Raw genomic sequence first — 25,980 nt, 5'->3', positions numbered from 1 at the left:
GAATGGGAGTCATTAGATAAGGCGTTACAGCTGCCAATACAAGCCTCGCGTGGCAAGTGCATACGCTTGGCGTTGGATAACAGAATCTGCGATATGGAGAAAGACAACCTTGGGGTTTGTGGGGAGGTCCATATCTTTGCCCACGGGGTAAAGAAGTATCTTGGCTTGTGTATAAAACTGGTCCCTCGTCCACCGTTATTTCTCTCCCGTCGATCATCCAGCATCGTTTTCTCAGGGTTGAATTTACTCCCCCTTCTTCATTTCTAGCTATCTTGCCTTTTGTTGGATATCAGCAAGATGACAGCCCATGACAATGTCTCTCAGGAGCCTACGCGCCCCAACTCGTCTTCTGGCTCTGAGATGAAGGCTGAAGCGAGGGGTATTGAGGAGGCGCGTGGTGAGAATTATGAGTATGTTGATAAGCAGACTGAGAGGGCTATCCTCAGAAAGCTTGACTATCGCATTATTCCAATGGTTATGTGGGTTTATCTGATGAATATGATGGATCGAGGTATGCCACTCTACTCTGCTCGCAAATGAAGGGTCTAACGAATTGCAGTCAACATTGGCAACGCTCGTCTGTTCCGCATGGAAGAAGATCTCGGTCTGACAGGCAATGAGTTTCAACTCTCCGTCTCCGTACTCTTCGTCACCTACTGTGTAAGCCTCCCCAATCCTCCATTATTTACGAAGCTAATGCCCTCCAGCTCTTCGAATCCCCCTCCAACCTGATCATCAAGAAGCTCAAGCCCGCCTACTACCTCGCCGGCCTCACCATCGCATGGGGCATCGTCGCCACCTGCAGCGCCTGGGTAAACAACCTCGGCGCCCTCGTCGCATGCCGTCTCCTCCTTGGTCTCTGCGAAGCAGGTTTCTTCCCCGGTGTCGTGCTCTACCTCTCCATGTACTACGGCCGCAAGAGTCTTGCTCTTCGTATCGCATACTTCTTCTCCACTGCTGCCATCTCTGGTGTCGCTGGTGGTCTTGTTGCGTACGGTATTAGCTTTATGGATGGTGCCATGGGTTGGAGTGCGTGGCGGTGGATCATTCTTATCAATGGTGCTCCCACCATCCTCACTGGAGTTGTCATTCCCTTCGTTCTACCTAATAGTCCTGAGACTGCTAAGTTTCTTACTGAGGAGGATAAGATCAACTTGCAGAAGATTCATGATGAGCAGGTAGGTCGGGCTAGAAACAACCGAGAGCTTCTCAAGGAGGATGTCCTTGATGGTGTCAAGGACTGGACAACTTGGGTTTACTGTTTTGCTCTCTTCCCTACCTTGGCTATGCTCTACTCATTCGTCGTCTTCCTGCCCACCATCGTCAAGGCTATGGGAACCTGGTCATCTGCTGAGGTTCAAGCCATGACTGTCCCCGTCTACGCTATCGGAGCCATCACATATCTCATCGGTGCTCGCCTCAGTGACATCACCCAAAAGCGAGGTTTCTTCGTTATGGGAGGCATCGGATCCGCTATCATCGGCTATGGCATGCTTATCGCCGGCAAGGGCGCCGCCCTCTCATACGCAGGCTGCTGTTTCGTCTCAATCGGTATTTTCCTCTCATCCGGTATTTCCTTCGCCTGGGTCCCCGCCAACAACCCCCGCTACGGAAAGCGAGCTTTCTCAACGGGTATGCATCTGACCATCGGCAATGCGTCTGGCGTGGCATCTCCCTTTCTCTTCTCTAGCCAGTATGCTCCTCACTACCGCCCTGGCTACGGTACCAGCATGGGAATGCTTGTTGTGTCGTTGATCCTCAACATTATCCTACATCTTCACTTTAAGCGACAGAACAAGCTTCGTGATGAGGGTAAGCAGGATTACTTGCTTGAGGGTAAAACTGAGGACGAGATTGAGTCTTTGGGAGAGAAGAGCCCAAGGTTCCGCTTTACTGTTTAATCCTGGCGGTTGTAGTTGGGTATGCTGGGATTATGATGGACATTGATGATTTTAGAAGCGAGCTTGAGTACCTATTTTACCATGAATATTAGGATGACTGATTTGCGTTACCATTTGTCGCTGGTGCATTGATGCGTGCTTTATTACTAACTAGGTACGTCATATCCAGTGACGTATTTGTAGAGTCAGCGATATGCATGTTGAGCATGAATTTGGGCCAGTCTCTTGCTGAGTACATCAACGAAATTACACACATAATGCCCTCGATGGTGATGCGCAGCATTCGCGCTTCCAGCCAGAACGTGTAGCCAACATGGTGTTAAATCCGAGCACCGTCTCTCAACAATTAAGAGCCACGCCCGGTTAGCTCAATCGGTAGAGCGTGAGACTCTTACGAGTACGCGATCTCAAGGTTGCGGGTTCGACCCCCGCATCGGGCTGTTCCTATATTCGATTGCGAGCGTCAGCGAGGCTATCCTTTTTTTGCTTTTTGAACCGGTGAGCCGACGAGTATACTGTCTGTCACTTGTTGGAGTTCTTTTTGACTGGCCGCCTTTGTCCTGCATTGGCGTTGTCTCTATGCCGTGACTTCTCGGCTAAGCCTCCTGTTAGTAATTAAGTGTAGAGAGCTAGAGGCTATAGGGCGCTACAGGTAAATTAAGGTTAGGGAGCTACAGGACAGCAGACAATTTTGTCAAACAACACTTATTTTGCAAGTTGAGATACACTCTGATCATGCTTAAGGCTGTTTGCTGTGCGCTAAATCATGTAAATCTCCTTCTTCTCCGACCTTAAAGCCCTTCTCGTCAACCTCCAATGCCTTGCGTTGCGCTGACAACTTTCCACCATCACCACTCTTAGTAGGTTGATTCAGAATATCATTGACGCGGCTGGAGAGATTCCCTGACTTCGTTGCATCAATGCTCGCTCCAAGATTGGCATCAACAACCCGGCCACCAGTGTCCTTTATCTCATCGATGATGTTTCTAAAATCCAATTAACTGTGTGCAGGAAGACGCTGGGCCACTGGGGCTATCCTACTGGGTCTGCCCGTGTTGGTTCGAGTCAAGGGGTGTCTGATTCAACTCTCGAGAGTGACCGCCAGGGGCAGGATCATTAGGTGCAGTTCCTGACATGATGACTTGTAATTTGAAGATGTCTTGTCAGTATGTGGAACAATGTTGGTGAGCGAGGAATGTTTCTTGAAGAAGCAATAAACATGATGCGTCGCTTTATTACTATATTTTGTCATCAGCAATACGTCATTGATCAATAGCTGAAGTCATACTCAGATGACATAAATAGTCGAAGGTCAAGTCCACTTTCTATTATTTATTAAAATTGCATTAGAGGAATTTCTTCTTATTTATTTATTACTATTAACCGATATAGGGATATTTAAGGAGAACATTAAAGGAAGAGAGAAGAACAAGGCGGAAAACATAGGGGCTTTATAACATCTAAGGTATTAGTAATATATAACTTTTACTTTTGAGAGACCTTTAAACGGTAGCCTACCGGGCGTAATGGATCTGCCTGTCTTTCTAGTTGACAAGGCTCTGAAAATGTCTAATCTTTCTAATAATAGCTACTCGCTCAAGTCTCGAATCTGTCTCCAGTCTTCCTGAAGATAGGCAACGGGCACTGTTAGCCCTCAAGGACAATAACAAGAGGCAATAGAAATAGACCTTACCCCTGAAAGCTCCTCATAAGCCGTTAAAATAAAAGAATCTTGCTAAAAGTAGAAAGATAAAGCAGTTAGCTTTGACCCTCACCCTGAAATACCGCTAGATAGCATTTAACGTACCAGAACATCGATCAGGAAGTTTCCTTTTCCAAGCCGCTCCTCGAGAAACCTCTCTATCTTATATCTTGAGATATATCGGCGCGGAATCTCTGTCGCTACCAGCTTCTTGTCTAGAAGTGCAGTCTCTTTTCCTTCCATGACGTGCATCCTCTGCCTAGCATCTGCCTTCTGAACCTCCTGAATATACTGTGTCGGATATGCGTCCTCAGGAACTGTTCTAATCTTCTTTTGTGTCATTATCGATGTCATGAGAGCCACTAGATCCATCCAGCCATTTGCTTCTGCCCACCAGAGTGAGGTGATACCCTTTCTATTGGGGAAGTTACCGTGTCTGGACAAGAAGTCCGCACCGGCCTCGATCAGCATTCGGCTTACCTCCTTCTGGCGGCGGAAGCAAGCCACTTGTAATGCAGTAGAGCCAGCTCTACCCCCAGGCGCCTCGAGATCCAGGCTATCGTCAAAAAGCAACATCGCTGCTACCAATGGTGAAAATCCAAAAGAAGCAGCATAGTAAAGGGGCTGTGTTTCCTTCAGAGTTTCGGGATGCATGCTCCGGTTAAGGGCGTGCATCCAGCAACCGTAGTTCCCCCCGCTTTTGGAATTCCGAGTGGAAAGGAATGCCGAGACCGCTTCCCAATCTCTCGTAGATGGGTTGCGTAGATGGTATGGCCAGTTCCATGCTGCGTAGCCCAGGAAGGGGTACCTGGACATAGTACTGTTGCTGATTACTCCGCAACCACCATTAAACTCGGAATAAGACAGGTAGGTCAGGCACCACCGCATAATCTTCAGGTGACACTCGGTATCCCCACCAAGTGCGAAGTAGGAAGCTGAGCTGTTCTTGATCCAGTCCGATGTGAGAAAGGTCTTTATGGAAGAGTGACTGAGAGACACAACTTGAGTCACTGGATTGAACTCAAACAAGCCGTTTGCGGATTCTAGAAGTATCATGGGGTCGTGAAGACGAATGTCATCGTCTATAGCATCGTCATACTCTTCCACAACAACAGCATCTGCAAGTTCCTGCAGCTTGAGCGGCCTAAGCGAATAGGCTAGCCATAGTAATGCTCTTTTGATGAGTATTTTTGATGTTCTCCAAAGTTCGTTTGTATGTTTCATTGAGATTCGACGGCATGTCGGAGAGGGCCCTACGTACCCCTCGACCAGTTCGTTGAGACGCAAGATGATCAATTTCACACTGAGCATAGCGGAACCTAAACAGTAGCAATTAGTTATACGTATAAAGGAGACATAAACATAATTTGGACCTACATTCCATTTGACTTGCTGAGCACGGAATTTCGAACCTCTTCTTTGAGGCTTTCGCTGAGCATACTGAGTGTCTTGTCGAGCTTGAGCCTACGGTCGATATAGATCCAAATATCGTTATCAACATCGTGGGTGTTCATTTGTGCGCCAAAGCGTATGGCAGACGGATCAGTGCTGAGAGACCAATCGGATGTGCTAGAAACGATAATCCTCAAGTTTGGGCAACTTGCTGCTAGCCTGTAACATAAGGTTTCTAGCTCGGTGCTGATTTCGCTTTCGTTAACTGCATCAAGGATAAGATATGTCAAGCCTTTGGCTGGAACGTGCTTAATGAGGACCTCCTCTAACTCCATGGCTGAAAAGCTGGGCTCTTGAGCCTTACTTTTTCTAGCCTCAGCTTTGGCCACAAGCTCTTCGAGAATAGCTGGTACTTCAGACGATAGCTGTACAATGAATGAGCCCAAGATATTTGAGAGAGTCTGGAGGTTCGAGTTGTCGAATGAGCAATAGAATGGCAGCACTCTAGCAACTTGAGGCTTAGTTCTCAGATATTCTATTACATAGGCTCTGAGAGAGTGTTAACGGGCGCTATGATGATGACACTTGAACTTACAAAAGCGTAGTTTTCCCCGATCCCGCTTAAGTAGCTTGTCAGATAAAATGGCTGATAGAGGCGGGTTGTTGCATGAGCTTACACTTTCCCTTAAGCCAGAGAATGGCGCCTTGCTTGTCACTGATGTTGAGAAACTGTTGAAGCGGCCCTTCCGTGAACCAGTTCGACGTTCCTAGTTGATGCTCGCTCAAAGCCTTTGAATGGATTGTTTCTGGTCCAATAGGCGCCAGGCACTGAATCAGCTGCTTGTGTTTCACCTCTAGATCCACAGTTAATAGCTTTCACACGTAGCCTTGGGACCTACCTCTAGGTTCAGCCGTCTGGCTACCTTGGCCTTGCTCGATAGAAAGTTTGAGTTCTTGTATCTGCAACAAGACTTCGTGATTCGATGAGCTGAATAACCCGATTAGATACCCTTCGTATGAGATCTTCGACAGGCTCCCTTGAAACTCACAGCCTGTCTGTCGTCATGGCGATTAGAAACCATGTCTTCACCCTCTCAATCCGCGCCAAATGTTTGGCCAAATCGTCTTTCTTCCAATACCAAGTCAACCGCTGGGTCGAGCGTGCCAATCGCGACTGCGGCTTTTCAACATCACGCTTCAACGTTTCAATAGTATCACAGGCCGTCTGCAGCATCTGGATAAACTGCTGGGATGACCATTGACTTGATTGTGTCTGGTTCTGGAAGTGTTGCAGCGCTCCATTCAACGCTAAGAGCCCTACCAACAGCTCGTTGCGAAGTTTCTGTATATCGGTAGGCGCATCTCTAGCATCGACCGAGATGCTAATCAAGGTATTGATGGCGCTGCCAACGGCGAGTATAAGCCCAGCGATGGAGAGTGGATCCGCCATCATAGGGTGGGACGTAACTAAATATTAGAGGGAAAGGACTATTCAAGCTAAGAGTTCGCTAGACGTGAGGATGTTGAGGTAGAATAATACCCTACACTTCCGCTCCTCGTTGAAGTACCTTAGTATAGAATAATTCAAACCCCGCATTTTTGCCCTTTTAGGATTACAGTACAGCCCCTGTATGCTTACTAGGTCAAGAGCCGCTTACTGCATTATGTACTTAATTACATATTAATAGTGACTATTTTCGTTTCCGAACTCATAGCTACTTTTTATATTTAAAGGAGGTAAACTCTATTAAGAAAGGGAAGAATCAAGCGGTTTAGTTATTGGCTATCTCGAGATTGGTAAGTAACCTTGCAACTGAATGACCTGAAGTTCTGCCTTGCAATGCTTTTCTTTTCTCTTTCCTCTCTGATAGACCAATCACACTCCGGGTCTCACCACCTCATTGCCCAAGATCGCAACGGCCAACAGCATATTTCAAGCAACGCTATTGGGGGTAAAATTAGCCTCCCAATGGCAAAAGCCAATGGGGCATAGACACAACACAAAAGTCCTACATGCTCAGCCAATTTTCAATCCTCCCCCCACTCACGTTACACTTGGCAGGTAATTGACCTGGCGCGGCCGCGGGTCGCATCATTAGCCAGCTTTACAGGCTGCGCCGAGTTCCATTTGAACATTTTCAGCGGCTAACTCTCTCTGCATGCTAACGTCTTCTACAAGTCAAATCTGCCTTGGTGGCGATGTTGATTCATCCTTGTACCGCATTCAAGTTCTCTCGTCGATACTATCATATAGCAAAAGATTAATGCTGCTCTCGCATTTCTGAATCAAGAACCTCTCTTAACCATGCTTCATCCTCACCAAACCAAAGAGTGTCCACACCTAGAGGGCCGAATAATGATGCTACCAAACAAGGCAGAGGTTGAGGCGAGGATAACAACGACCGTGCCTATCACAAGCGGCATCTTCAACCATCCAGTTGTTATCCTCTCAAAGGAAATTTATCATGGGAAGGTGGCAGTTTTTGTTGTCAGTTTTCAAATTTCCCATGCTACAGCTTACTTTGACACACGTCATTGCTAACAAACACTACTAGGTGACGAGCTTCGACGGTACACCCATCGAGAATCGCCATCCGGATCCCATCCGACGACAATCCTACCTCGCAATACGTCCCGCCAGACATCCAGACACCCGCTGCGATCTTATTGCTGCGCACGGAAAGACGATGAAAAAGAATTCCTATGTTAACCTCAAGGATATTCACAAAATTCCATTTGTAGCTCTCCGACCCTGCGGCGCGATAACGATCTCCACCTGGAGACAACGTCATACCAAATACTTACCTCAGAATTGTGGAAGCAAAATCTTGGGGAACTGTCCATTAGACTGAAAGGCCATGGCATATTCGAGCGGGTAGCTCCTTCAGCTTACAGCGGAGTCCCCGTTCCCGCCAGTGTCAGTCATACTAATCAAGGGCTCACTCAAGGCCGTGGTCGTGGAACGAGTTCTGCCAGGATATCTAGCTCCCCCCTCTCAGCTTCTTATGGAACATTCACCCAAAGCTCGACGACGCCAATCCCCCGATCGTATGCTCCGGTCCCTACCACTGCGTACGCTGGGAGAAACTACGATTATTCAAGCAGGGTATATCAATTTCAGCAATCTTTGCCAGTGACGCACAGCGATGTTGCACCACGGCAAAGCCCGTTGAGAACGGAGCAGCGGAACTATAATGAGGTCCAAGCGGAAACAGATTGGCCAGATTGGCTCGGACTCTTAGCCCTCATATGCTTCCTGCTAGCTGCTTGGTACTACTTTGGGAATTCGGTTGAGAATTGACTTTCAGACAGCTTTGAGGCTCAAACGAATAGGGCGCCTCTGTGGCAGTATGTTTCTTGTTTGGTTGCGGCCCCAAAAGGATGGTCTGCGGATTTGCTAGGGGGAAGGAAAGACGGGATATAAACTCTAATGGCAAACGATTAAGAGGCAAGGTTAGGAGACAATCTCGATTGGGACCTGCTTTGTTATTTACAGAGGCATCCTGATGGCTTCAGCAAGAGGTAGATTCGTCTTTCATTGGATTTAAATGGCGAGCTTATTATCACTTACCCGTATTCTTAGGTCTTGATAGCGATAAGGGCTACTGTGTTTCCATAACTAGGTTCTCTATGCCGGAATAAGCTCTCAACCACAAGCCTGAACTGCAAGTAACAGTTCTAGCTCACAACTTAGACATGTGTTTCCATAAGATCGTAGATAGACTCTTCAATGGGCCATTTGCCCAGATTTGCTGGGTGTTTTGCCGACACAGACGCTGTTGTTTCGGCCCTTGCCCCATCATCCTCCGAGTTGTAGAATCGAGTATTCAGCTAGATCCAGCGTCTGAAATTTAAGCTGTCTGCAGTCTAGCACTACCACAATCGCCGCCAGTTGTAGACAAATCTCACTATTCTTAATAGAATCTTCAGTTACCGGATATATTCTTCCAATGAAAGCAATTGTATTCTCAAATAGGTAGCCATCATAAGTTTATACCAAGCCCTTTCTCTTATCATCATCGGGAAAAGTCCCCAGCCACTAGTCGCACATAGGTACATCAACGTAATGTCTCAGACCACCAATATTACCAAAAGCAATACCGTTGTTGCAAGTAGCACTGCAAGGGTTATCCTCCGCCAGATCATCAAGAACCTCACCATCAAACTCCTCTCCGTTGATGCTCAACTTGGCACCGCAGTCGTTGAAATCCTCATCATCGCCAATGGGCTCTCCAGCATTGAAGATGGTCGCAGTGCTGCCGCACATGTCGAACTGAGGGGCGCGGTTGGCAATGGAACACCAATTCTCATTGAGAGTATCGGTCAGACTGGCTGATCGACTTTCGTCACAGGGGGATCCTGCGGCGAAGGCGACGTAGTAGATGTCAGGAGGGGCGTCGCCGAGACCAGCGACAGCAAAGACTCCGAGACAGACATTGCCGGCTGCAGCAAGAGCTGGAAGTACGAGGAGGGCCAAAGTGGTACGGAGCTGATATTGTTAGTGTCTCTGTCATACGGTTGGTTTCAGGACTTACTGAGATCATCTTGGCTGCTGGAGGTGAAAGACGGTTCAGAAGGACTTGTTTTTTTGACTTTTAGACCAGTCGATTGGGAACTTGGAATGCTTGTTGACGATACAAGAGCAGCAGGAATTCAACACATATTTATAGTACTCTGGATATCAAGACGCTGGTACTTTGATAGCTGAAAGAACAACGTGATCAACCTACTTCAACCCCCATTTGGCCTCAAACGGACTAAAGCAACACAGTGAATCCTTCCACCGTTCTCGTGACACATAATCTACGTAGTAGGCTGTTCAATCTGTGATAGCTCGAAGGCTAATCTTCTATAGCAACCAGACTGCGACCAAGTCCGAGGCCGACAAGGTCAGACCTGCACGACCACAAACGGGTGAGATCTACACGGAGCTGAGGATCCGCATTCAACATCGAGATCCTTGGCAGTCTTACGGCCCGCTCCCCATACGGATCGATGAGTCCCTATTGGCCGCCCAAGTGCAGTGCAGCGCTTGATCTCGATATCCAGCTGCAGGTTAGGAGAATTGCTTCGTTTTTTGACTTGCTCAGCGGAGACTTTAATGCCAAGAGATGACAAGTTGCCGGCTTCCTGTCAGCAATCCTTTACTGTAACACAATAGAAGTTCCCCAGGCAGAGCAAATATGGCCCATGCAAAGTGATAAATGTGATACGGTTTATTACGGGCAGCGGGTGTTCCTCTCAAGGCCATGAGCTTATGCTTGCATACAGCCTTTTTAGTAAGAAGCTGGCCCAAAAACACCCCAGTAATTCTCGACGCAAGCCTTAAAAATGCCGAGCTACCTTCACAGTCAATCGCGTTTGATATGACATATGGGACTATTTCATGTTCAGAGCTAGTTTATTTGGAGTGCTTTATTCATAACTCTCCGAACTGCTTATTACCCCAGACCAGTAAAGCTTCTGCTTACTTACCGAGTAAGCTGGTGCGAGGGTCCGAGAGCTAGTCCACATGGCATGTGCCATGAAAAGAGCTTGTTTCTCAGGACTATTACTTGGCACAGTGGCACTTTGACAAAAGAACTCGGTACCTAGTGACGCATCTTGAAATCCGTCATCACATTTGGATCCTTTCATATCTCGTCTTGCGGACTATGCGGTTAAGGTTTTCCAGCCACGGAGAATAGTTTGGTTCCGATACAGCTCAGAGTCAGCACTAGCAGGATACACGGAGCGTGGGGTTTCCAAGCTAGTAATTCACAAAGAAACCTTCAAGTATGAAGTTCCCGTTCCTGCTTGGTGCCTTGCCGATAGGATCATATACGGATAGCGCTGGATCAACAGGAATTAGCGCGACTCTGCTTTTCGGACATCTCTCCGTTGATCCTCGGATACTCGGATCCTGCCGTACCAGCTCGGTCAGAGACGTCTCTGATTCGGCAGACGTCTGTGCGATTCCTTGTTTTCGCTGGCCTATGGACATGCGAGTCGCTATAGCATTGTGGGCTGCTTCAGAACCCCCTACCCAGTTTAGGTCTAAATTATCATCACAGACCTTGACAACATGCTAAAAAGAAACTTCAAAAGCTATCTGTAGATTTGGCCACAGCTTCTGGGACTACTTGTTTTTAAGCTTCCGCAGTCCCGAGGCGCAAGCGGCAAATGATTAAATAAAACACTACGAAGCAATGGGATCCTCTGCTTACAAAGCATGTTCAGATTACAATAGATGTTAAGGTCTGTGAATCTCATGCTCTCTTCCAATACTTGCCCAGTCGACCCAGTCAGTTTCCAACCTTCGTTACAAACTTATCCAGAATTTGATTCACATCAACTGGCTTTTCTAGCTGGAGCCAATGTCCACCAGCAACTTGCTCAACTGTGAGATCGGCCACGAAAGGACGCATCTGCTCTGGTATATCCATCGCGGCGGTAATGACGTTCGTGGACGCGATCAAGAGGGTTGGGCGAGTTAGGATATGGGCATCCGTTGTAATTTCTGATTTGTGTTAGTAAAATATGGAATCCGAGGTATCAGACAGTAGTCTCCAGGTATTCAGAAATGGAGATACGGCTCATGGAGGGGGATGGCATACTTCGCTCATCTTCTTCGTTGATGTTACGCAGACCAGCCCTATACCAGTTTATCGCAGGTCCATAGCCACCTTTCTCCTTGGAGAAGGCGTGTTTATAATATTTGTGATCCTATTCCATGTATGTTAATTCTCATGTAACATTATGCATCAAGCGTTGAACTTCTACCTCTGATGTCAAATAGGCTGGCAACTCGGTGGTCTTACCCTCGGTCAACCAAGAGCGCAGACCGCCTAAAGCGCCCTTGTATTTTTTGGTGATCTCTTCATCGGTACTAAAGTATAGTGACTCTACCGATTCGGACTGCAGTATTGCAAATAGTTTAGCAAGTCGAAATGCTAACGACCGAGGAAGGAACTTACATGTTCATCTAGAAGCGTGGGAGCATCGTCGTCATCGAAAAGAAGGAAATACCCAAGGATCGAAAACCCAAGCTTTGCTTCCACCGATCTATTGATATGTTGTACCGTCGCGGTAGTGAGGCTACGGCTAGGGGGCATGTATCCGTGGTCGATGTACACATAGGCTGAAAAGCGATCGGGATGATAATTTGCTAGTCGTGACAAAAGGAAACAGCCCCTAAAGGATGAAGCGTCAGGATCGTTGCAATCCTCTATCCATTTAGAGCAACTTGAATTTGATAGCCAGGAAGGAGAATGAACTTAACATACCAGTCATGTGCCACGCCCACAATAGTTCCGACGCCCTCTGACGTCAAGATTTCAACGATATCCCTTGCCATATCCTCACCCTTGTACATCTCCAGCTCAGTCGGTCTTGACGTTTCCCCAAAGCCAAGTAAGTCCGGTGCTATGATACCGTAGCCCTTTGCCTTGAAGAAGGAAATCTGATGGCGCCAGTGATACGAGGTTGAGGGCAAGCCATGTAGGAAGAGAAGGTATTGAGTGTTTGGGAGCTGGGGCGGGATGTGAATGTAAGAGTAGGTGAGTGCGCGGGTTGTAGTGTAGGTTGAGTGGGAGAAGGCCATGGTTGATTCTACTTAGTTAGTATGCCGGGTATAAACTGATGTTGGATGAGTGGTGAAGTTGAAACTGTCAAATAGTTGCCTTTACGTCTGGCTTTATATCCCGTTTCTGTCTCGCAAAAGACCGAAACTCGGCATTTGCAGATTCCTGATTTTATTCAACTATACACAAAGCCTTTCACCTCCCTGGCTGTCAGTGGCGTAGCAAGATCATGACACTTTTTGCCAATTGGGGTTAGTGATTCGACTTCTCCCTGGCTTTGGGTTTCGTGGTCGAATCAAAACACGAAAGTTACGCTTTAAAGACTGCTATTGGTCACAGTGTTCCACATCCATATCGTCCAATGGCAGAAAGCTAGACCGGTAAGCAATTGCTGCCCAGTGTATATCATTATATACTTATTACATCGCATAATGCCTTTGAGGTCAGATCGATAGACCTAATAAATTAAATATTATTTTGATAAAGTTAAACTATTTATTTGCCAGTTTTGTTCAAGCAAAATGCTGCAAAGACGTCATTTGCGTAGTGAGCCGATGCATAGCACCAGAAAGTAGATGATACCTCGTAGATGAACTGCCAGCCTGGCTATTTGACCCAGCCAGACTAAAGAACGAAAGTGTCATATCATGCCTCGCGAGTAGATTCTCAATCATGGAACAGGTTGCCTGCATATGCACCTCCACCCGATTATCGATATCTAGAAGAAATTCAATATAGCTGAAGAGCACGCTCGCCAAAGCAGCAAGCTCTATACTCCGGGGAGATCCATCAAGTCGACCTTGGAGATCCAGGATGGCCATACTATAATGCCGTAGTGAAAAAATAATCGCTGCGGTGCTTTGCCATACGTTAGGATGATAACGCCTGCTTGCCATAGCCCCGATCGCCAGAGCTGCATGATGCAATGCTGGTTCAGCGAGAGTGCCCTGGATGATAATATCTTCCCATTCAGCGACTTCGAAAAATAAAGAAAATTCCCCAGCACACACGACCCGGAAGTACTCCATGTGCTGATACTCGCCAGCGAGTAGAGGCTTGGCAGAAGGGTATCGCAGACTACAAATGAGAGGAGTCGCAGTGTGACGCGGTGCCCCGCGGGAAGCCGACGAGGCGAAGTCACATTTCCATCCCGCTCTTATACAAGGTGAGCAAGCGGGCCTTGCCTCGTCGCACTTCTTGTGCCTGCTTCTACTGCTGGGTTAACAAGATGATTCTATTGGGTGCTGAGGGGTTCCTTACTTGCATGTCAGACATCCCGTGGTGACTTTCTTAGTACCCCGAGCACCGCGACGTGTTTTCCTTATCATTACTGGTTCTTTTTGATCGTCACTTAGATCAGTTGTTCAGTATATCTGCTGAAGCGAAGTATCAGGATGAGAGATTAGCGAGTGAGAATTAGTTAAATAACGCATAAGCCTCGCAGAGAACGATACTTAGCGTCATCAGTATCCAATCACAACAGCTGAAGCGTAAGTCAGTGCATTGCATTTCAATTCATGTACTTTAGAGAAAGCGACGAGATTGTCTAGTTTAACTACCTAAGTGACGCCCGTTTTTGGGGTCCTTATTTAAAGTCCGGGTTATTATAGCGAGCCATCTAATCTGGATCAATCTATATTATATTATTAGAGACCTCTATATTTAATACTATTACTGCCTAACTCTGTAGTTAAAATGCCCTGCCTGCAGTTTAATAGCCCCCTTTAAGATATACAGCAGCTCCTTGTAGTTAATTCGATTACTAAAGCCGATCGTTTCCAATTTCAATCCCATTGCCTGTTGGCTGTTGTCTGTAAAAACCAGTCCCTCGCTTGGACCAAACAAATGGCTCTCCTTGCCGCCAAGGCACCCAACAATGCACAGATGTCCGCCTTGCTGCGCCACCAAGACAGCTTTAAAAACCTGCCAGCACGCATATCATTAGGTATAAACTTAAGAGTTTCTGAACATAAAACATTGTGAAAAGTATATAAGTTCTCTCTGCTAATTTAAGCTCTTAGCCACAAGTCTCAACTGCAAATAACACATCTAGCTCACAACTTAGACATTGTACCAGGATGACGGGCCGATTGCTAGAGCGGAAAGGCTTTCCGGATAAAACGACGACTAGAACATCATTCATCAAATCCCCCTTGGACGCATTCGAATCGGGGATTTCTGGAGTAATTTATCGAGGCGAAATCCACGGCCCTGTATACGGTCCCGTGCTGAGTCGATTGCCTCGCAATGCCGCATCAACCTTATGCAGCGTCTGTCTGGATTTTGAGCAAAATTGTGTCCGTCCTGAAAGTTTCGTAGAGGCTAAGGACAATAACTATAAGATATATCTTCATCACGGGTCACTGCCAGCTCTCAAAGGTTCCATGCAGAATGGCTGCCAGCTATGCAAACTTCTATACAATGGCTATGTGTATACTTGCTATGCGCTACGCAAAAGCCAAGACGAGGGCAAGTCACTGCGAGCAATCGAATCCCTCATCGATCAACTAGAGCCCAGTCGGCCACAATTGCACCTCGTATTCAGCCCTGGGCATCTTCTGAGCCCTTATCGCCTCAACATACTTATGAAACATGCTACTCCGTTATCCTACCCGTTGGTTCGGATGGCTGAGTTTGCTATTGCAGTAAAAGCTGGCAAGAAACACCCATCGTCCCCGAGTGTCTCCTTGGTTCTAACCTGTTGTTCAGACGAGCCCCCATTTGATACTCCTGGAGAGGTACCACGGCGAAGACAGTGCGATGCTACAGCCGATTTTAGCCTTGCTAAAAAATGGGTCACAAACTGTCAAAATCATCATCCGAGTTGCAAAGTAGCTCCTGCTTGCAACCCGACACGTCTTCTACAAATCATCGACAACACTACGAGCATCAAACTTGTGCTCACACATCCGTCACAAAGATACAAATATGTTACACTCTCCCATAGATGGGGAGATTTCAAGCCAGCGTTAACACAAAGATCCAACCTTCAAGAGCATATGCGTGGAATCCCAGCCGGAAATCTACCAGCTACATTCCGTGATGCTGTTATTGCCACGAACCAACTAGGTTACCAATTCTTATGGATAGACTCGCTTTGTATCATACAAGACGATGAGAAGGACTGGGAAACAGAATGCCCCCGGATGTCCTCCGTGTTTCAAGGCGCTGCTCTTACTATTGCTGTACCTGGAGCTAAAGACTCATCCGTGGGTTTTTTGCATAAACGCCCATTGCACGATGACCATGACTATCGGCCATGCGAACTTCAGTACCGCGATTCGCATGGCAACCCTATCAACACAATCAAAATTTGGTACCCCGGGTTTCACCGTATGAAGGAGCCCCCTACAGATCTGAATGAACGTTTAGCTCGTGTCAGGGATGTTGGTTTCTTTCACGATCAATCACAAGTTCTTGGAAAGGAACCCGAATCTGTCCTGATAAACCGCGGATGGGTAGTCCAAGAGACAATGCTTTCTTCACGTATTCTTTACTTTGGGTCTTACCAAATGTATTTCGAATGCTGTTCTCTCACACAGGATGAGTGTACTCATGATAACTTAAAAGACTTCTCTCGTTTCAAATCTATTGTACACTTTGATTCGTGGAAGAAGTCAAGGTGGTGGTTCCGTTTTATCGAGGAGTATTCCCGGCGTGCTTTGACTTTTAGCAGTGATCGCCTCCCAGCTATCTCAGGCATAATTCATGCATGCAAACCACCCCCTGGGGAAGTTTACCTAGCTGGAATCTGGAAGAGCAGCCTTCCCGAGGCACTTTTATGGCGTGTCTCGGAGAGAACACAAAACATCGAAGGTCCGATAGTCGCCCCTATCACCGATGGGACTAATGATAAATCATCGGCCATCGTTGCCCGGCAGGGCTACGTGGCACCTAGCTGGTCCTGGGCTTCCGCCAATAAGGAAGTCGACTTTGAAGACTTTCAGTTCACGAGATTCAAGGGAGTATCCGCTCTTGAGTTTATTTCATGCTCGACAACATTGGTCGACTCATCAGCCGATGCGGATCCATACGGTCGCGTTAGAGCGGGCTATTTAGAAGTCCGTGGTAAGCTGTGCAAAGCTGCCGTGACCCGGTCGTCGGATCCCAAGTTTATGTGCGCCTGGAAGCTATCATCGCAAGGATTCTTCCAAGTACCGGCAAAATTCTTTCCTGATAATGTTTCAGAATTACTCCCACAGATCACGACTGACATAAATAGACCCCCAGAAAGCATGGACCCAGGAGGCGCCTTTCCCGAACTGTATGCTTTAGCGGTTGGGTCTACTGAAGAAGGCTGGGATGGCTTCGGGCTTCTTATCACGCCGATATTCGGAAGCAAGAATCATTTTCGAAGAGTTGGGCTCTTAACATTTCATGATGAGTATCGTGGAAAGTATCTGGAAGATATGGCTGGATGGTTTGGCGAAAGTCAGATAGAAGTGCTTACTATTGTTTGAAAGTATATAAACAAGCATTGAATCATACTGTTAATTCGCGGGACAGGGCGCGCGTTGCTTAAGCTAGGGACAGTTAAATTTCCTATTATGTAGAAGCTAGACTATTATTTATATTTATTTATTTAGAACGTATTACAGAGGCTATAAAGGCCATAAGAGAACTAACAGCTTTACGTAAATAATATACTTTAGGTCATGTCAGGTTCTGTTAGTTACTATTAGTTTATACTTCTAGAAGGAAGAACAGGAGCCAGGGCGTAAGTACAGCCAGTGCTCCCTAAAGGCAGGCTGAGGGGGCTGACAGATGGCCCTAAAAGCGGCAGTAGCACGCATTGCTTGAGTTTCGTCTTATGATATCTAATCATATACTCTTTACTTTCCCGGCTCTCCTGTATCTGTTGTGAAAATGAGACAGTCTCGTTTTCAGAGAATTCTAATTTTTCAGACTATTCTTGATATTTCTGCCTGACTGAATCTTTCTATGCTCATTCTGCAGGACATAAATAAATGTTTTAAAACGTGGCTTATAAGCTTCTATCTAATTCCTATATCTACCTGGCTAGTACTCTGGGCGCTTTTAGAGAAGCCATTCACCTTTAACTAGGAGTCCAATTCTTGGAAAACAAAGGGATGAGAGTTGGAGAAGATTGTATTATCGCTCGTCGTAGTTGTTGCAGCCGGCTTTGCTATAGCGAAATGCGAGTATATCCTGGCGAGATCCAAGGCATCGCCCAGCTCTACATCCTCAGTAGTCTTTGGTAGAAAATAACCGACAAGCCCATCAAAGCCCGGTATCTCGTCGCCAATCTTGATAGGAAAGGAATATTGTTCGAGCGGATCTTTGTCCTCTGTGTCCGGCGGTAGTAGAGTCCGTTTTGAAGCTGGATCATCGTCCATTTGGCTTGCCCAGTCTGGTCCTACAAGCTCTAGGGACCATGCCATGTAAGTCAGAGCTAGGGGACGTCCAGTAAGAGCACTTCCAAACTCAGCATAGCCAGGGGTAGGCATCTTTGTAGCTGAGGCGCGTTGAACCATTTCGATAAACTTTCCCAGGTACGGGGTAGACTTTGCTAGAGTCTCGACTAGGCATGATAGTTGCTGGATATCCCATCCAAGGACCTTCTTGGGATCATTAGGCTTCTTGAGCGGAAGCCATGGTGATGGATAAAAACTCATCTTGTCCCCTGGGCCAGCTGGTAGTCGGACCTCTTGGTAGAAATTGCCATCGGAGAGAAAGAACTGCAGGCCATTATCGGAGTAGTTGATGACAACCCAACCCAAATAGGCTGACTCCATTCGTTTGCGGCCTGCCACAATGCTTCAGCTGGTTCCTTCGGTTCCAGACTTTCGTGAACCCCGCGGCTATCATCACATTTAGCAATCTTTTTGTAACTGCCAGGCCCTGGAATGACAAATAGAGAGTTCAAGCGTGATGGTTGGTTGATTTGCGGCGGCATCTGAATGTATTCCATTAGCGGTTCTGTTTTGGATTGCATTGCACAGATTATACAGGTAGTTTCCAATTAGGTACTCGCGAGTTAGCTAGATTTCGAAAGAAAAATATTTAGTTTTGAGGAGGCAGGGAATGATCTGACCCTCGTGCGAAGAATGGGGGTCAGATCCACGAGTAGTCTAGACTCTGATATCTGAGCAGCTGAGGAAAGGGTGTGTGGGGCAAATCAATAGTCGGATTCTTAGCACCCTATACACAGACCCCTTCGTCCTGCATTAACCACCACTGATCCACCACCATGAGAACAGAGAAACTTAACCCTCCCCCCTTCAACTTTCGAGCATTCATGTTCGTCATTTCTCAGGCGAGAATAATAGGGAGACAACCGCCAAGATGCCTCTTTTGAATCAGCAATATCGACACCTTACACTGCGCCATGAGCAGCGTCTACGGATAAACAAACCACCCACGCTAGCTGCTGGTTACGCCCAGTTCAGCTCATACTACGTGCCGTCTCTGAATGCTGGCAAGCACACAGCTACGCTCCCAGACGGTCGAAATGGAGATCCCAACCTGATCGACAAAGACACTACGAAACCCCGGCAACGCAGGACTGTGAATATGCGACAACAGCAGCATTTGCTAGCACCGCAGTATAGCCTCCCCGAAGACGCAGTTGTGTCGGTTTTCCCCACCCCAGGTCACACTGCTCAACCTCTCACTCTTCCGCATATTGTGTTGAAGAATCCGCAGTGTCCATGGGAACGGGAAGTTGTTGACAGAGATGCTCACGATGCTGACTCTCTCAACTCTGTTCCATGGCTTGCATTGGTCGTCTTCACGGCAGAAGAGTTGGCATTGGATGCCAATGAGCGCAGTGATTATCTTGGCATAGGTCCGACGGAAGAACCAACAGAGACGCTAGGGTTCACCCTCAACGTCAAAGATGCGACAGCAGAGGGCAAGGTTCCTCGGCCTTCTGGAAGAGGTGTCTTTATAGCCAAGCCAGATGACGAACAAAGGGCCAAGAAGTCATCGGATACTATAGACCTAATCACCTTCCCTGCCGCTCTCTTCCATAAGCTCTTTGTCAGGACTTCCGAGGATACGAACGGCAATCAGGTATCCAAAGGAGACGTCAAGATGTTTCGTTTCCTTTCGCATGTCCGCACAGTAGCCACGGACGGGATGTTGTCAACTGCTGAGACAGACGGAGAACCAGGGACCTTTGCTCTCAGCATTTCCCCACGTATCGCTCCGCAGACTATTACCACTCCAACTACACTCTACGCACACCTCATCTCTCTTCAAGGCATCCATGGCTGCACTCCGCCTGATCTGAGCGCAGGTAGCAAGGCTCGAGTGGTCATGACAAGCCTCTATTCATGGTCCTACACTTCACTACCACCAGACGCTTCAAGTGTTATCCCCACGTTTGAGAAGCTAGGCGATGATCTATCTGTTTTGTATACCGATCTCAAGGGGTCAATCAGGACCGACAAGACAGAAATGGAAAAGCTGGTCACCAAGCGCTTGGAGGAGGGATTCACCCTGACGAGATATCGAACAGTAACAGGAGAGGTTACGGCTGGCTTACTTCGAGGACCACTTGTTCCCATCAAAGTGCGACATCCACGACAGAGTGGCATGACATTCCAGACGGACGTTGGTGCCGATCTGAACATCTTGGACCCAGACCTTGGCTTGATGGATTTGTCATACTCGTCAGCCTGGCAGGTTGGTCGAACACTCGGTCAGGGAGATTCCACATTCGCGTCTGCTCTTGCACGTCTTCGGGGTGACTTGTCCAAAGAGGCTCTCTATAAATCCAAGCAAGGAGTCCACATGACCCTAGGGGCATCCAGTGATACCGTCTTGAGCGAGGCGGCCAAAGCCATCTCAAGGCTGCAAGGAATGAACGAAAAATTTGCCTCTCCCTCTTCACCACAAGTCTCAACAAACCGTTGGCGCAGAGGGGAGTCTAGCGATACGCCCGTTACTCACCAGAGGATCTCTACCGACCCTGATTACTTGACGGTTCAGTCATGGATTCTCGATAAGCTCCATCTAGCTGACATTCCTGCGCATTATCTCATCACGGATACATCCCAAGTACCCCCCGAGACGTTGCGTTTCTTCCACATTGATGAGAATTGGACTGAGGCATTAATAGATGGTGCTCTCAGCCTAGCGAATCAGTCTACATCTGAAGATTACGCTCGGTTAGCTATCAAAAAGCAGCTCCAGGATTATATCAACAAACCTCTTGAAGGTTTGGGCTACTGTCAACAGATGCCAAAGTATGGGTTCATCATGCGGTCAGAGATACTGGTCCAGTTCCCTGACTTGGCCGTAAGTCCCGAGTTCGCCGAAGTGGTCAATCCAAATGGTGAAGAGGATAAGATCAAACCACGAGCACCTATCTTGGTACAGCGTCGCCTTTCATCTGATAAGATGCTCGTACTATTTGATCGAACACCGCCTAATCTGGCGGCCCTCGAGTTTACGTTGCCGTCACACCAGCAGTCATTTATGATCGGGTCAGGCTTAGACAGGAACAATCTCAAGATAACACATCTGAAAATTCACGCAACCAACCCTCAAAACAGCCCGCGGCTGGAACCACCTTCAAGCGTGAGGGAGCGACGCATGCCCTTGGATCCGGCACCCCGATCTTGGAAGGCTAGTGAGTTTGTCGATATAGACTCAGGCGTGATGAATATCGAGCATTACGCAACTGTTAATCACTCAGTACTGAAGGGCGAGATGGAGGAACATATGTACACTGCACAAGGAGCGACTTCGGCTGTCTTTGGCATCCAGCTCAATGAGCCGAGCCACACGCTGAGAATAGCTATTCCTTCTGACGGGAAACCGCTGAGCGTTGAAGATCGCCATAATCCGGCAACGGGGGCATTTGCGTTCCATGTTCCCGGATTTCCGGTTGGCGATTCCGCTCCCAAGACATAACTTGCTCTTTTCGAAGCGGAGGGCGCCGTCGTTAAGTCATTCGTACAGGTACTGGGGCGGCAAGTGAGTCCAGAGTCTGTACCTCGCCTGGTTTATTCGGCCCTACCTTGGAAGGCCGTCATCCGGACATGAGGTATGCGGGGTTCCGGGATTCGGAGAAGCTTCAAAGGTGTGAACTGGGAGACGCGCGCTTCTTGCTACCTCTGGTTAATATACTCAGTTGGATGCCGCCGGGAGGAACCATGTGTCAACAGCTTTAAGCTAAATGGTCAATGGGCAGGCACAAAGCCACCAGGCCACCTCCTATGGACAAAGAGCTATATTATTTAATTCACTGTTGGCTCGCGCCAATGCGAAAGGTTTACTAGGCATTGTAGGCTATGTCTATGCTTACTACTATATCAATCATAAGACGTTTTACGCGCCTTGAGATTGTCACCGTTATCGCAATGCATGTACAACAAACCGGCTACGACGTAACATCCTCGCCAACAATCCTCTTGCCACATCTCGCTATTCCATAAAGTAACATCCATAACCCATCCAAGATTAGAAATCGCTCCATCAGCACATCTCGGATATCCGAACCTCTCCAAGAATTACCCAAAACGGCAAAATGGGTCTTGTCAGATAATCCAACGTCGCTAGTTTCAGGTTTCACAGCCTATGACAGCTAAGCATTGGTGAAATGCTGACAGGATCTATTTCTCGAAAGGCGCACGATTGACATGCCAAGGGGATTGAATAACCCCACTGATCTGGACATAGAGGGCGCGAGGGTAGTATTGGTTTATGGAGATATATGCGAATACAAAATAAGAGACGTAGATATTTAAGATGGCCTTGGTGACATCGAGAATTGAGGACACAAACAGACAATTTCGCAGTATTTGAACATGGGTTCTCTTCATCACAACGACGAGCTTGAAGCGGTATGCTCAGCTCTGCAATCCATAACACAACGCTTAGCATCAACGACTCAAGATGTCAAAAACGACCCCATCATCAAAGTCGCACAACCCTCAGACGTCCCCTACCTCCAAAAGATAGGAGCACCAGGTCAAGCGCACTCAATCGACCAAGTCCTGGAAGAAGCCTTCTCCGCTTTCGACCACCGCATGCGCGTCAATCACCCTCGCTTTATGGGCTTCATCCCCTCGCCTACATCACCCGTCGCTTGGCTGGGCGATATAGTGGCCAGTGCATTTAATGCACTCGGTGCTTCCAAGCTTCAGGCCTCAGGACCTGTTGTTATTGAGAAGACGTTGATTGAGTGGTTGGCGGGGAGAGTTGGGTTTCCCGCGAGTGCAGGGGGGATCTGTGTCTCTGGTGGTTCAATGGCGAATTTGATGGGGATTGTGCTTGCGAGGGATCGTTTTGTGCCACATGGTGAAACGGGCAAGGCAGTTGCGTATCTCTCGGACCAGACGCATTACTCTGTTGCCAAAGCTATGAAAATGCTTGGGTTCGATAAAGAGCAGATCCGACGATTGCCTGCGGATGAGAACTTCAGACTTGACCCAGCTCTTTTGGCAAAGACAATTCAGGATGATCGCAAAGCAGGTCTTGTACCATTTTTGGTGGTTGGGACTTGTGGAACCACAAACACGGGCGCCATCGATCCTCTACCAGAAATCGCAGAGATTTGCAAAAGGGAACAAATCTGGCTGCATGTCGACGGCGCTTACGGCGCTTCAGCAACTCTATCCACAACACGCCATGAGACAGTCGACGGGCTCAAGTACGCCGACAGCATGTCGTGGGACGCGCACAAATGGCTCTTCCAAACCTACAGCTGCGGTCTTCTCTTGGTAAAAGACAAAGCCAACCTTGTCAGAAGCTTTGCAAATGAGGGAGATTATCTGCGCGACGGCGTGGCGATTGAAGATGAGGATATTCCAAACTTTTGGAATTATAGTATGGAGCTCACTAGGCCTGCGAGTCGTGCTATGAAGTTGTGGTTTACGCTGAGGGTCATTGGTGTTGAGAGGATTGGGGGGATGATTGATCATGGATTTGATCTTGCTGAGCGGGCGGAGGAGGAGTTGAGAAAGTTACCTGACTGGGAGATTGTCAGCGCTGCTAGCTTGGGCGTTGTAACATTTCGTTATGCGCCTGAGGGTTTGACGGAGGATGAGATTGAGGTTATCAACAGTGGCATCTCAAAGAGCCTCATCTCGAGTAACAAAGCTGGCATTCTAACCACCAAGGTTCGAGGAAAGGTAGCTTTGAGGATCTGTGCATTGAGCCCGCAATTAGCGCTCGACGACATGTCAGACATCATCCACGAAGCCAACCTCCTCACCACACAGAGCACAAAGACTAGCAATGGAGTAAAAAGCTAGATTTTTCTTTATCAGATGAATAACGAAACAATCATGATCAACGTGAGATTCCAAAGAATGCTGCAGCGATATCGCAACTGATAAGATTGATGTAGGGTGAGCTCGGTATTCCGAACCGAGCTACTCCGAAGACCGGGCCGGATATAGACTGATTGCGTTGATTGGCGCTGCGGGTTTGGAATCAAATTGCATCGACTCCGCAGACGCCGCAGGCACCGCACGTGGAATTTTCTCTTGTCCAACGCGTTTTGTTCGGCATTCACACTGTTCTAGAGATAAGTCAGTCCACATTTGCGTCACCGCCATCAAAGATGCCACCAACAATTCCATGAGTCAATAGCACTAATTACATAAACTTACTTTACTTGCTCACTCTGTCTAGGCTGTTTATCACGGTATCAGCTAATATGGCGCTAAAATTTGATGATTTCCATTTTGTTCCATGACCGGGCCCGGCCCCTGATAACGCGGGCTCCACATTGATTGCTTTTTCCTGAGACGTTTCTTTAGTCGCGTCGAAGCTTTTTAGCTTTTAAACCTTTTCTCCCTCCCCTTCTTTTCGTCCTTCTAGATTTCTTCAATCGATATCACGATAACTACCATCACAATGTCTTCAGCTTTTGTTCAGCGCCCTGCTCCCGACTTCTCGGCTACTACCCTCTTCCCTGGAGGCGAGTTCAGAGACATCAAGCTCTCTGACTTCAAGGGACAATGGTACGATTTCACGCTCTCTCCCCTCCCCCTGAGGACCTGGATGGACGGATTATACTGACTGATGCTTCGTAGGGTCGTCCTTCTCTTCTACCCCATGGACTTCACCTTCGTCTGCCCCACCGAGATCATCCAGTACAACAACGCCCTCGACCGCTTCCGCGAGATCAACACCACCGTCCTCGGCGTGTCCACCGACTCCCACTTCACCCACCTCGCGTGGGTTGAGAAGCCCCGCAAGCAGGGCGGCCTGGGCCCCGACCTGGAGCTCCCCCTCATCGCCGACAAGTCCACCAAGATCTCGCGCAGCTACGGCGTGCTCATCGAGGACGAGGGCATCGCGCTCCGCGGCCTCTTCATCATCGACCCCAAGGGTGTCCTCCGCCAGATCACCGTCAACGACCTCCCCGTCGGCCGCGACGTCGAGGAGACGATCCGCCTGGTCAAGGCCTTCCAGTTCACCGACGAGTACGGCGAGGTGTGCCCTGCCGGATGGCAGGAGGGCGGAAAGACCATGAAGGCTGATCCCAAGGGAAGCCTGGAGTACTTTGAGGAGCAGGGAGAGAATGGTGAGTCCCGGAAGCGACCCAGGACTGAGTAAATCGGACCTGGACACCATTCGTGGACAGCAAAAGAACACTTGTTTGACTAAGATTTGTAATGTTACAGGAGCTAAGGCATAGATGTTAGATTCCAATGAGACTCGAATTCCAATCAACACCCGCCAGTAAAGAAGAAGAAGAAGAAGAGAAAACAAAGACCGCGCTGCTACCGGTAGCAATATGACGAACGATCCAACGCGATAATAACGAACACGATCCTTATGTTTATAGAGGGCGATGCACGAGTGCGACCGGTCGTCTTTGACGAGATACGATTATAAAGTAGACTTAGACCTAGACTATAGACATTCCTTGAACAATGTATATTGATGGATAATTCTTCTCAACAATTTGACCGTGAATTAATGTCTTGCACGGCCTTGAACGTTGCACTGTTAGTAAATCGAGTTCCCACTGTGAGTGCCTGAAACGCGTCGTGCTCAACAAACTTAAAATCATCACCCTGGTTACCGCATTTCCGTCGCAATACCCGGACCTGCTCGACAACGACAGAAAATAGCTTCGATGCCGAGTTAAACAACATTACAGGCCTTTAAAGACATTTGATACGTTGTGGTAAATCCCGAGCTTCGCCTAGGATTCAAATCTGGCGGCTAGTAAGCATTTCTAATTGTCAATGGGACAGGTAGTCATATGCATTTCTTGACTTGACATCAGCATCTAGACCAAGGTCTATCCAATCACCAAAACAGAGAAAATAGAGTACCATCAACCGGAAAGTGGTGATGTACCCTGTGAGTGCATGTTAATTGAAAAATTGTTATACAGTAGTCTCAAAACTAGCCCTTTTACTATGCTTGAGAAGCATACTCCTGTTCTTGTATTAAAAAGATAATTTTTATCATCTACCTAGGGTAAGTC

At 47.7% G+C, this 25,980-nt stretch overlaps 10 protein-coding genes across 10 annotated transcripts; 5 read left to right on the top strand and 5 right to left on the bottom strand.

Annotated features, from left to right (window-relative positions):
• Positions 1-297: 297 nt before the first annotated feature.
• On the top strand, positions 298-1,901 carry FTJAE_3247 (tartrate transporter; the record flags this gene model as incomplete). Its single annotated transcript, XM_037349524.1, has 3 exons — positions 298-511; positions 560-660; positions 708-1,901. 3 exons carry the CDS (start codon positions 298-300, stop codon positions 1,899-1,901), a joined length of 1,509 nt encoding a protein of 502 aa, XP_037209639.1.
• Positions 1,902-2,640: 739 nt separating this feature from the next.
• On the bottom strand, positions 2,641-3,037 carry FTJAE_3246 (uncharacterized protein; the record flags this gene model as incomplete). The annotated part of the gene is made up of 2 exons (XM_037349523.1): positions 2,641-2,887; positions 2,943-3,037. The coding sequence occupies 2 exons, from the start codon at positions 3,035-3,037 to the stop codon at positions 2,641-2,643; spliced, it is 342 nt and encodes a 113-aa protein (XP_037209638.1).
• A 662-nt stretch (positions 3,038-3,699) lies between these two features.
• On the bottom strand, positions 3,700-6,445 carry FTJAE_3245 (zinc finger C2H2-like; the record flags this gene model as incomplete). The annotated part of the gene is made up of 5 exons (XM_037349522.1): positions 3,700-4,747; positions 4,981-5,506; positions 5,673-5,849; positions 5,895-5,983; positions 6,045-6,445. 5 exons carry the CDS (start codon positions 6,443-6,445, stop codon positions 3,700-3,702), a joined length of 2,241 nt encoding a protein of 746 aa, XP_037209637.1.
• Positions 6,446-9,034: 2,589 nt separating this feature from the next.
• On the bottom strand, positions 9,035-9,539 carry FTJAE_3244 ((trans)glycosidase; the record flags this gene model as incomplete). Its single annotated transcript, XM_037349521.1, has 2 exons — positions 9,035-9,484; positions 9,531-9,539. 2 exons carry the CDS (start codon positions 9,537-9,539, stop codon positions 9,035-9,037), a joined length of 459 nt encoding a protein of 152 aa, XP_037209636.1.
• A 1,740-nt stretch (positions 9,540-11,279) lies between these two features.
• Positions 11,280-12,577, bottom strand: FTJAE_3243 (epoxide hydrolase; the record flags this gene model as incomplete). The annotated part of the gene is made up of 5 exons (XM_037349520.1): positions 11,280-11,494; positions 11,592-11,700; positions 11,758-11,892; positions 11,952-12,219; positions 12,261-12,577. The coding sequence occupies 5 exons, from the start codon at positions 12,575-12,577 to the stop codon at positions 11,280-11,282; spliced, it is 1,044 nt and encodes a 347-aa protein (XP_037209635.1).
• Positions 12,578-14,635: 2,058 nt separating this feature from the next.
• On the top strand, positions 14,636-17,017 carry FTJAE_3242 (heterokaryon incompatibility protein; the record flags this gene model as incomplete). Its single annotated transcript, XM_037349519.1, has 1 exon — positions 14,636-17,017. The coding sequence occupies one exon, from the start codon at positions 14,636-14,638 to the stop codon at positions 17,015-17,017; it is 2,382 nt and encodes a 793-aa protein (XP_037209634.1).
• A 600-nt stretch (positions 17,018-17,617) lies between these two features.
• On the bottom strand, positions 17,618-18,513 carry FTJAE_3241 (cell surface receptor IPT TIG domain protein; the record flags this gene model as incomplete). The annotated part of the gene is made up of 2 exons (XM_037349518.1): positions 17,618-18,324; positions 18,390-18,513. The coding sequence occupies 2 exons, from the start codon at positions 18,511-18,513 to the stop codon at positions 17,618-17,620; spliced, it is 831 nt and encodes a 276-aa protein (XP_037209633.1).
• Positions 18,514-18,863: 350 nt separating this feature from the next.
• FTJAE_3240 (Tol) lies at positions 18,864-21,440 on the top strand (the record flags this gene model as incomplete). Its single annotated transcript, XM_037349517.1, has 1 exon — positions 18,864-21,440. The coding sequence occupies one exon, from the start codon at positions 18,864-18,866 to the stop codon at positions 21,438-21,440; it is 2,577 nt and encodes an 858-aa protein (XP_037209632.1).
• Positions 21,441-22,336: 896 nt separating this feature from the next.
• Positions 22,337-23,785, top strand: FTJAE_3239 (l diaminobutyrate decarboxylase; the record flags this gene model as incomplete). Its single annotated transcript, XM_037349515.1, has 1 exon — positions 22,337-23,785. One exon carries the CDS (start codon positions 22,337-22,339, stop codon positions 23,783-23,785), a length of 1,449 nt encoding a protein of 482 aa, XP_037209631.1.
• Positions 23,786-24,392: 607 nt separating this feature from the next.
• Positions 24,393-25,097, top strand: FTJAE_3238 (peroxiredoxin (alkyl hydroperoxide reductase subunit C); the record flags this gene model as incomplete). Its single annotated transcript, XM_037349514.1, has 2 exons — positions 24,393-24,499; positions 24,572-25,097. The coding sequence occupies 2 exons, from the start codon at positions 24,393-24,395 to the stop codon at positions 25,095-25,097; spliced, it is 633 nt and encodes a 210-aa protein (XP_037209630.1).
• Between the last annotated feature and the right edge of the window lie 883 nt (positions 25,098-25,980).

This window comes from Fusarium tjaetaba (genome assembly GCF_013396195.1).
Source record: "Fusarium tjaetaba strain NRRL 66243 chromosome Unknown NRRL66243_c0000063, whole genome shotgun sequence".
NCBI classification, from domain to species: domain Eukaryota; kingdom Fungi; phylum Ascomycota; class Sordariomycetes; order Hypocreales; family Nectriaceae; genus Fusarium; species Fusarium tjaetaba.
The sequence above is the reverse complement of the archived record's forward strand: the minus strand, read 5'-3'. Positions and strand labels throughout refer to the sequence as shown.